Consider the following 10,974-nt stretch of genomic DNA (forward strand, 5'->3'; position numbering starts at 1 on the left):
GTTTATTCCACCTTGTTTTCCACATTCTACGTGTTTCCTCTAGTGCAGATATTGTGGGCAGTTCTTTTTGCTGCACTGTGGAATCTGGCAAAGCGAGCTATTTGTTGAGTACATATGGAAGAGCTCTTCTGAACCAGCACATTCCTTTTTACTGGAACAGCCTTGTTGGTGTGGAGGAGCTGTGGGTGGAATAGAGCTGAAAGAAAGTTTCTGTCAGGGAAATCAGGCTGCAGGGCCTTTTAGAAACAGCTTCTGATTAGCACTGTGGCTTCTGCTGGCCCTCATACTCTGTGACTTAGGTCCTTCCTTCTTGCCCCTTCCAGCACTGTTTTAGACAGCTATCCTGGACGAATGAAACTGGGAAGTTGTGGATAAAGCACTTTAAAAAAATCGTTTGTGCTTTATATTTCAACATAGTTTTTATTTAAATTATCTCATTTGAATTATGGTTCAATAAAAAATTCTGACACTGTATTATAAAGCTTTAGCTTATTTAAATGTTAAATATTAAAGTATTATGTAAGTAAATTAAAAATAAACTGTAGGAATGACTCCTTCTCAGATTATAATTATTTATGGAGTGCTGCTAAGTTACCTCCAGGGTAACACGAAAAATATTTAAGCCCCATGGATATGTCATCATGTTGAGATGTTATGTAAGTCTGTTACTTTTGGTTTGTGCAGTGAATGAAATACTGATGCTTTCATTTTTCTGAATGTTGGTATTTTCAGTTCCAGTTGTTCAGAAAGGTTTGGTTTGTTGTTTTTTTCCCCTTTGATTGTCTTAAAAGTTGTGGTTTCAATTCACTCAGCTCAGGGAGAGAAAACATGTCTTTCACTAGTACATAGGAAATAGAGAAATTGGGCAGGAGTAAGAAGGGAGAATGGGTTTCCTGTCCTGAAAGAAGCTGCCATGTCAGAGAGGATTAGATCCTCCCTAAATAAATCAACAGAGCAGAGTGGCAGCAGAAAACTGATCTGCTGATAAGTCAAATTTATTATTGTGTAATTGTTTCCAAGGGGTGAACTGAGGTCGTGTTTGGGATGATGCAGAACTGGTTTGGCTCTCCGGTATATCATGAACTAATTGGTTTTTTTGGGTTTTTTTAGAACTGGCAAATGTTGAGGAGGATCCAAAATCTGCTGGGGTGGCTACTTTCGTGTTGCAGGAGGAGTTTGACAGGTACACTGGCTACTGGTGGAGCCCAAAGGCACAGCCAAGTAAGTGTCTGACAGGCCCCCTGTGCTGTGCTGGCCAGCGCAGTTATTTTTTCTGTTACTTGTCTTTGTGCAAGATGGGAGCCTTATCCTCTTGACTCCCTTTGAGCTATCTGCAGTTGTGGGCAAGTTACAGAGGCCTTGTGAGCACATTTGTGGGGGAAGAGACTTTCCTTCTCACAACAGTGGTAGGAGTTGTAAGAGTCTCAGAGTCTTTTGCTTAATGAAACATGAATCACTGACTTTGTTGGATTTTTCTTCATCCTTCCAGCCTACTTGTGCTCCTGAGGGAATATTGATGCCTGCAGTAACTGATAATGAGAGCTCTTCTGACCAGGAAATGTTAATTCATTTGCAGCACTGAATGGGGATAAAATTCTTCGAATTCTTTATGAAGAAAATGATGAGTCAGAGGTGGAAATTATTCATGTAACGTCACCCATGCTGGAGACAAGAAGAACAGATTCCTTCCGGTACCCCAAAACTGGTGAGACCCTGAGACTTCACATATGTCTTTCTGAGGGACACGTGTTATATTTCTGACAGCAGTGACTCCCAGCCTTCACCAAGGGGTCATTGCAGTGGTGTTGAGTTTTGAGTTGGTGTCTGAGTGGTGGAAATGTGTTTGGTGAAAGTGCTGCTGTGGAGGTGAGATCAGTCACTGGTGACTGTGCTGGTATTCCAGCCATGTGGTAACTAAGAGCTCCGAGTCTGGGTCTCTCAGGAGTTGGCAGAAACCCTATCTGATTGTCACTATTTTGGAGCTGCTGTCTTGGATCCTGGCAGATCTGAGTTGCCGAGGAGTTGATTCTCATTACAGCCCCATGTCTCTGAGGGAACAGCTGCAGAATTTTCATTTTTCAGGAAGGTTCCTGTTTAGCTGCTGGCAGTGCCCTGGTTGTTCAAGTTCCGAAGGTCTCTGGTCTCCATGTGTGCTCTTGGACTTTGAACAACAAACTCAGCACACCCACAGCCCACCAGGAAAATCTCCCATTGTTAAATTTTCAAAGACCAAATTATCTGGAAGCTTCAGCAGTAAAGGGGTGAGGGCAGGCTTGAAGCATTTTAAATGGAGAGCCATTGGAATCAGGGAAGTGGGACTTAGGGAGATGTCCTGAGGGCTGATTGACTGTCAGGTGTGTGGGGCAAGTTTGAACAGTTCAGCCCTTGCTCTTCTGAGACTTCCCTGCTGTTTCAGCAGGGCAGGTTGCTCACAGTTAATTAAGTGGTTCATTGTTTCCTCGCTCCTCAAGTCTTCATTTTTTTTGAAATTATCTTCTGTTTGGCTGCACTTCCCAAGTTGCTAAATTCATTTCAGCTCTTTCACATTGTCTGATCCACTGGCAAAAGCTGCTCCTTACAATCCTGATTTACTACTTATTTCAAGGAGCAGGAAGGGCTCCGTGTTAGCCTGGGAAGTGATGGATGACTCTGTTTTTTCACCACTTGAGTACATTCAGGTTTCTGAGAGTATTTTGTCATAGCTCTGTTCAGTGTTTAGTCTTGGCTGTTTAGGAAAACAAACCAACTATAGCCTAAATCCTTTGAAACAAACTAAAAAAAAATGTAGGTTTTAATCTCTGGGCCTCAATTTCCAGTCTGAGCTGCAGCAGCAATAGCCCTTTTCTGGGAGCTGTTGTGAGGGCAAAGCTTGAGGTGTATTGTGTTACCAGGGAGGAGACAGGCACTTAACTAGGCCAGTACTGTGGCCCAAGGCAAGTAGTTTCACCTCAGTGCATCAGTTCTTGTGCACAAACCAAGCTGATGAAGTGGGAATACTTCAGAGTATCACTAAGAATATCCAGAGTACATGGAATTACCACGTGTGGCTTTTTGTGGATCGACTGGCTTTGGCTTTATTCTTTATAGTCCATCTTCTCTTGCTGTGTAGCAGGCCCCAGCATTTAGCACTGCAGGTGCTGCACAGTAGGATGAGTTGCTGCTTTGTGTAGACTTAACTTCAGATTGTGCCACACGAATATGTAGCTTTATTATTTTAACCTCATGGACATAGGTTTTTGAGTGTGAGATGCTCCAATTTTCATAGATACTTTTTAGGACTGGGTCACTTTTTATGCATGACCTCAAGAAAATCAGCCACACAGTAAACCAAAGGTTGCTTTGCTATCCTGATCACTCCTGAGCATTTACTTCTAACTAGTATGTGCATCCTTTGACTGTGGGAGAGGAGACTGCCTGGGTCAGTAACAAGGCTTTCAGTCAGATCCACTGGATCTGCCTCATATTTGCAGTGTCTTTTTATCCCTGCCTGGTTCTGTGCTGTGTCTCACACATGCAAGTAGGCTATTCAATCAGACACTGTTCTGCTCTTTGCCCTTCCAGCTCTATGAATAACACCACAATAATCCACAGTTCAGTCTGCCCTCTTGGAAGCAAGGAATCAGTGCCTGACTGCTGCCCTCTGTTTTTATAGGTACAGCAAATCCCAAGGTCACTTTCAAGATGTCTGAAGTGACAATCAATGCAGAAGGCAGAGTAAGTTCTATGTTCTGCTTGTTTTCCAAATAAATATAATTTCTGTGCTTCTTTTTTGGTAAAATTAATTTTGCAGTTCAGGACAAATAAACTGTCTTAGTTATGATAGCTTGATGGCTTCTCTGGAGGCAGTGCACTCAGCTCATTGCTACTGTGTGTGCAGCAGTACCTCTCGAGGCTGTGCTTTCCCCCCCTACCACTGGTTTATGAACTCGGCTGCAGAGCAGAGTATTTTAGGTGTGGATGGTTAGACCATTTTATGTGACAGATCTCTTGATTGGCTCCAGATACGGAGAAAAAATGATTGAAAGGAGAATGTATCGCCTTACAAAAGCATGAACATAGGGGAAGAGATGAACTTTGCTTTCACTGTGGGATTTTTAAGCAGATGCAGAAGCTTCCATGGGCCAGTCCAAGATCTTCAAACAGTTGGGAAATTAATCTTACCAAACAGATACAGCAACAGCCATACATTGTTGGGATTCTCTTTATTCTTGAGTGACTTCAGCCATCAAGTCGCCTGTTGGGATAGCAATGCTGATGTGAGCCAGCAGAGGCAGGGAAAGCTGTGATGGCCCTTGGGGGACCACTGTGACTGTTCCAATCCCAGCAGGGACAGACTGCAAAACTGCACATCATGCATTAGAGCCACAGTGCTAACTGGATGTCATGCAGGATGTTGAACATCTACTGATGAAAACACCTTACAAAATAGCTTGGTACAAATCACCTCCTTTTCACATGGGGAAACTGAGTGTTCAAGTGACTTGTCCAAGATGAGCAGTAGAGTTGTGAGCAGCATCCAGATTTCTGAAGTCCCAGCCCTGGCTGTACTGGTAGCGTGCAGCTCTGCTGCTGTGCTGGTGTCTGGCTGCAGACAGGGTTGAATCCCCTGCCTTGCCAAGGCTGAACACTAAATTGCATTAGCTGCACAGAAGTTTTCTGTGTCCGTACTCTCATCGTGCATGAAAACTGGTTGTGGGGGTTCATCTCAGTGTCACTGAATTGCTGCTTTGTCAACAGATTGCAGATGTTGTGGATAAAGAGCTAGTTCAGCCCTTCGAGATCCTCTTTGAAGGAGTAGAGTACATTGCTAGAGCTGGGTGGACGCCAGAAGGAAAATAGTGCGTATGTTAATCCTGTCTCTGCTTTAAAGGGTTTGGGGCAATACAGTTAGAAGCAGAACATAGTGGTCTCTGTCTTCTTCACGCTTAAGCCTGCTTTCATTTTTACATTTCTCCAAAGGGAACGATTTTTCCCAAGCCAAAAGAATTCTCCTTGTGTCTTTCTCTGGTACCTGGCCCTGCTGCTTTGGTATTGGGCACTCGCAGCCTTTGGTGTCTGTGTCCTCTCAGCATCCCTGTGAGAGAGTGCAGTGCTGTTGTCCCCGTTTTACAGATGGGGAACTGCAGCCCAGAGAGGCTAAGGGACTTGCCATGGTCATACAGGAACTCTGTGGCTGAGGAGAGAAATGAGCCCAAGTCCCCCAGGCCCTAGGCTAGCACCCTAACCACTGGACCATCCTTGCTGACCAGACTTACTGATCAGAAAAACTGCTGTAAGTGCTACTTACATTTGCATGTTATTTTTAACCCTGTAGATGATGTAGTACAGTGTTTCTAACTCACCAGAAGTTTCTCCAGAATTGCACTTTTGCAGTTCTTGAATCTAAAGGTGCCTTTCACCTTTTTATTTTTTTGTCCCCAAACGTAGAAGAAACGCACAGACACATTTGCTCCATTGTCTTGCTTTTTGTAGGATTATTGTTAGAGATACATGTAAAGTCATCAGAAGTATGGCAGGGTCTGCTGCCAGTCCATGTAGGTGCCAGTATTATTTTCTGCCAGGTATAGATTTAAGACATTAGTATTTTCACATATAGCCTTAAATTTCAATTGAAAATTTTCTGCTTCATTATACCCTCTGATTTTTCTCTTTCTCCCCAAAAGCACAATTCAAGTCTGGGAGAATATACTTAATTAAACTTTTGAACCAGCAGTGCTTATGCAGTATTGAAATGAAGTGAAATAGATTCTTGTGTTGTGGAAGAGATTTGTTTACGTGGGTGAAATTTTACATCTGGCTTTGTGCTTAATCTGAAACTGAACATCCTGAACTCCCTCAAAATGCCCAGTGCTGATGGGTGTCTGTTGAGATTTTCAGACATGTCCAACACTCGTGGTTGCACCTTATTTTCTCTAATATCTGTCTCCTCAACAGCATCTGGGCCATCCTACTGGATCGTTCCCAAACTCGACTTCAGATAGTCCTGATCCCTCCTGCATTATTCATCCCCACAGAAGATGATGCAATGGAAAGACAGAAACTTATCGATGCAGTGCCAGATTCTGTTACACCTTTCATTATTTATGAAGAAACAACAGACATCTGGATAAATGTAAGAATTTGGATTTCAGCCCTCTCTGACTGTTGCTTGTTGAAGACTGTGTTTGTAGCACTTGAGCAATGTTGGTGTTACTCTGCTGCCTGGGAGAATATTCCCATTGTGCAAGTTCTGTGCATATTCTGTGCTTCCTGCTGTGAAGGAATGTTCACAGCATGTAGAGGAGGGAGAAATTTGGGATATGAATGCAGAGCTGCTTTGACCAGGCAGAGCTAGGAGCAGAGCCCAGGGCAGCCTCTTGCCCCCAGTGGTACCTGCTGACACCCTCCAGCTTCTTGGTGCAGTTGGTCACCAGCAGCAGTGCCAGCAGATGAAATATTCTTCAGCCAACAAAGATGTATCGAGGTGATACTGGGTGAACATGTCCTGAGAGTCTGCTGAGAGTCACTGAAACCCTCCTTAACTAGATGTGGTCTGGTGAAATAGATTGGTGTGTCATGTTCTCCAAGGTGTGCCCCAGGGCCCATGCTGTAACACCAGACAGCACAGTGCTGGCTGTCCAAATGAGTGCTGTTCACACTGCTGCAGATAAAGATCCATGTCTCTAAAATGACATCCCCTTGGAGGTCTGCCAGGCTGCAGGAAGGCCTGGGAACATCAGTCACTGACAGGTAGTTGGATCTTTCAGCAGAGGACATTTGCACAAAGCCTTCCAGTGAATGAGCTCTATACATTTTCTTCTTAGTGTTCATGTGTATGGTTTCAGGATGGTGCAGTAAGTTGTCCTTTCTTTGTTATTTTTACTGGCTGGAGTGTTTTTTGACGGGCAGCTCATACTGTACAGATAAATACTCCTGAGTCTCTCAAAAGATTGTCCCTGGAAGCAAGAGTTGGCATCTTCCTGAATGGGAAGATGATGTCAGCTCATCTTTCTTTCAATAACACTTCACTTGTGGGCCTCCAGACAGCACTGGACAGAGAGAGGCCACTGAAGGTGATCCTGCTCTAGCAATGAGGTTGGACTAGATGATCTTCAGAGTTTCCTTCCAACCCAAAACCACTCTGTGAAATCTGACTTCTCCGGGTGGCTGTCGTATGCAGTCTGCACAGCTGGACCAACTTCTGTGTCTAAGCTCAAAAGGCTGGTGCAGAAAAACTTAGTTTTGTGGGCCAGAATTTTTAGTTAGAGCAGCAAAAAGCCTGGAGCTGTGCAGCATATGTGGCTACTGTCTGCAGACACCTCCTGGCTTGTGGACACAACTGGTTCTCCCAGTAAGGGACAATGCTGCAGGCTGCTAGGGTGAACTGTGTTGTCTGTGTTGAGCAGGAAGAGGAACTTCTGATGTGTGACTTCAGTGTCAAAGTCCTGCTGATAACAGTGCTGCACTGCTGTGTCTCTAGATCCATGATATCTTCTATGTTTTCCCTCAAACCCATGAAGATGAGATAGAGTTCATTTTTGCCTCCGAGTGTAAAACAGGATTCCGACACCTGTACAAAATCATCTCTGTTTTGAAGGAGAGCAAGTATAAGAGGTCGTGTGGAGGCCTCCCTGCTCCAAGTAAGTGAAATTATTTTATTGCTGTAATTTGCCATTGGCTGCTGACTAGTGAGGAAATAAATGCCTTGCTGGGTGACACAGGTCATTGTCCCCAAAAGCACTTCTCTGTACAGTCGTTCCTCTTGAGCTTTTTATTGAGGTTATTCTCTATTCAGCATGCTGTAGTTTTAACCCTGGTTCTTCCTTACAGACCAGAGGGAAAAGTTAAAAAAAAAATCAGAGGGGAAACAAGCTTCCTGGGATGGTGTGAAATGCTCTTATTTGGCTTTTCCTTGTCAGTGTTGGGACTGGTGGTGTGCTCACTTCACCAGAGGTGAATCATTACAGAGGTCAATCATCACACCTACCTCTGCACAGGGACCCGTGTATCCAGTAGATGCACATTGGTTCAAAACAAACAAACTCAGCCTTTGCAAGTGGGTGGTGGCAGAAAGGCTGACAAAGAGCACTGTTTAAACATGCCACAAAAGGTCCATAGAGGACCTCTCTGTCTCAGTGGGCCTATGTTAGTCCCTTTAACATGAACATGTTTGCTTGGCAGCACAACCTGTGATATGACAACTGTTCAGATAATTCCTCTCTGCTGTCAACAACAGTCAAACTAGTAGAACATGCATCTGTTGTTTTTCGTGGTGTTATTTCGTTTGGTTTGAGGTTTTTTTCCAGATAGCGTTATGTCCTGGGTTGATTAAATCTCTCTGAATGCATCCATGATCCAACTTTTTTTCTTCACTAGATCTCCCTCAATCTAAAGGAAATTCAACCATCTTATAAAACCAGAATTGTTCTCCACCCTGTTTCAAAATTCCCCATTTTTGACACCTGAGATTCCTTCGCAAACCCATTTTTCAGGATAAAACCTCTATTTCTGTGCCAGTGACAAAATGGTTTAAAAAACCAAAAAAACCAAAAAGCTCAAGCAAGGCCTCAGGTTGAATCCTGTGAATCTTTAGCATATATTTCACAGGATATTAAATAACCACTAGTGCTAACACTTGTCTGGGGAGATGGCAGAGGTGTGGGTCTTCTGCAATGGCAGGTTGGTCTTGGGTTTAGTCTAGTAAAAAAGCTTGGAAGGAAGAAGTATTACTGTGACCCATGTGTTTTGTAAAATGTAAAAGTGTAAAATCTCTGTGTCTATGTTGGTTAATTGCAGGTGACTTCAAGTGCCCCATCAAAGAGGAGACAGCAATTACCAGTGGGGAATGGGAAGTGCTTGGCAGGCATGGATCCAATGTAAGTCTTTCCCCTTGATGCATGGATATCCTGCTTCCTGCTGGGGCAGCTTATATCATGTGTGATTTAGGAAAGGTTCTGAAGAGTGGAGATGTGACAAAGAATGGGGAACAGAGTTTTTTAGCATGGCAAACAGTAGGGAAGACTAAGAAGGGGCTGTAGTGATAGGATGAGGGGCAGTGGTGTTAAAAGTAGAGCAGAGTAGACTTAGATTGGGCATTAGGAAGAAGTTCTTTACAATGAGGGTGGTGAAGCACTGGAACAGGTTTCCCAGGGAGGTGGTGGAGGCTCCATCCCTGGAAACATTCAAGGTCAGGCTGGACAAGGCTCTGAGCAACCTGATCTGGTTAAAAAGGCCCCTGCTCACTGCAAGGGGGCTGGACTAGATGTCCTCTAAAGGTCCCTTCCAACCCCACACAGTCTATTATTCTGTGGTTCTGTAAGAGTAAAGGACCTGCATGAGAGAGCTGAGCAACAAAGGTGTGAAGTGCAAATCATAGCTGAGAGAATTGTGAACAGTAAGAACAGGCATTTGGCTTATTCCTTGCAGACTGTTGGGCTGTAACTCAGCTTTGTGGAAGTGGGGCAGGAGGGACGGGGGGAGCATTGGACGTGATAGAAGTGGGTGTTGTTTTGGCAAGAAACAGGATTGAGGGATGTGTTGTTTGTTTTGGTTTTGGCAGATCTATGTTGACGAAGGCAAAAAACTGGTATATTTTCAAGGCACAAAAGACTCACCTTTAGAGCATCACTTGTATGTTGTGAGCTACGAGGCTCCTGGGGAGGTGAAGCGGCTGACGGAGCGCGGTTACTCTCACGCCTGCTGTGTCAGCAAGGTACCTGTCAGCCTCTGAGGCCTGTGGCTTATCACCAGTCCTGTCCATCAATCAGCAGACAAGGCTGTGTTTGAATATTTTTTTTAAAAAGTTTATTTTACACTGTGTTTTATACTCATGGGTGGTGTGAGTGCATAAACCCACCCTGGAAAGCAGATTTGACCTCTCAGTTCTGTTGCTTCTCAGCTCACTTCAAGCAAAAGGAGCCAGGATGAGTTATTTGAAGCTGTTTGAGCCTGGCTCTTTTTCTCTGAAGTGGACTATAGAGCAATCACCAGAGGAGATGAACTTGTGGCAGCACTGGGTGGGGTTCCAGACATTTGGGGCAGTAACCTGTTCAGCTGGGAATGCTTTATATTGATTCTGCAGGTGTATTTTTGCCTTTAGAGTGTCAATACCTGAGCCTTGCTAAGGACTGTAGCTTCACAGAGTCTATCTGCTCTTAGCAAAAGAGCTCAGACTTCCTGGTTTAGCTTGATCCATAATCATCTTCTGAAAGATGTAAATGCAGAAGGAAATTATTGGTTTTGCTTGTGCTTCCACACTGAGGAGTTGAAGGAAAAGTTTTTTCTCCCTAGGATTGTGACATGTTCATCAGCAAATACAGTAATCAGAAGAACCCACACTGTGTGTCACTGTACAGGCTGACAGGACCTGAAGATGATGCAGCTCACAGGACAAAGGAATTCTGGGCTACCATTTTAGATTCAGCAGGTAATGGCATAAATGAGGAACTGGAGGACAGGCAGGATCACAGAATGAAAGATATCCCAGAATGTGCTTGCTAGAGATTTGCTGTTGTGGGTGACTAGACTTTTCTTTAAAGCTCATGTTTGTGTGAGGAGCTCTTGGAAGTACAGGAGTGACATTTTCAACTCAGCAACAAATGGGTATAAACTGGCCATGAAGGAATTTAGAGGGGAAATTACTAAGTTTCTACTGCCAGAGCCAGTAGGAAGTGCAGAAAGCTAGTTGTAGCATTGGAGGACGGGTTTAAGTGCTCTCATTTACTCTCTGCTAAGTGCCTGCTAATGGTCATGCTTCTGGGGAGGGGCATGGGCTTCTTCAATAGTTGTGTGCTGCTACCTGCTCTTGTCTTTGTGAGACAGCTCTCAGGCTTTCGTTTTTCCATCATGTGTCTGTTCCCATTCATCTCTCCTTCCCTAAGGCATAGTCCATAACTTGTGCTTTCCATGTGCTGATGTAGTGAGTCCTAAGTGGAGTTAGGAAGGGACAGGATACCTGTAATGGCTATATCAGAGGAGAAGAGTTACTGCTCTTCC

The 10,974-nt window shown here is 44.1% G+C and overlaps 1 protein-coding gene across 4 annotated transcripts in view; it reads left to right on the forward strand.

Annotated features, from left to right (window-relative positions):
- Positions 1–10,974, forward strand: part of DPP8 (dipeptidyl-peptidase 8) — a 20,681-nt gene that overhangs the window by 3,594 nt on the left and 6,113 nt on the right. For 3 of the 4 annotated variants that reach the window (XM_009995294.1, XM_009995295.1, XM_009995296.1), the window contains exons 5-13: positions 1,111–1,221; positions 1,577–1,705; positions 3,653–3,714; positions 4,738–4,838; positions 5,935–6,112; positions 7,460–7,619; positions 8,776–8,855; positions 9,539–9,691; positions 10,270–10,405. In XM_009995294.1, the coding sequence (XP_009993596.1) occupies positions 1,111–1,221; positions 1,577–1,705; positions 3,653–3,714; positions 4,738–4,838; positions 5,935–6,112; positions 7,460–7,619; positions 8,776–8,855; positions 9,539–9,691; positions 10,270–10,405 (1,110 nt within the window). Of the gene's footprint in view, positions 1–1,110; positions 1,228–1,576; positions 1,706–3,652; positions 3,715–4,737; positions 4,839–5,934; positions 6,113–7,459; positions 7,620–8,775; positions 8,856–9,538; positions 9,692–10,269; positions 10,406–10,974 lie in introns of all 4 variants that reach the window. The other variant, XM_009995293.1, reaches the window with a different exon arrangement.

This window comes from Chaetura pelagica, unplaced genomic scaffold (assembly GCF_000747805.2).
Source record: "Chaetura pelagica isolate M959 unplaced genomic scaffold, ChaPel_1.0 scaffold453, whole genome shotgun sequence".
Classification (NCBI taxonomy): Eukaryota; Metazoa; Chordata; class Aves; order Apodiformes; family Apodidae; genus Chaetura; species Chaetura pelagica.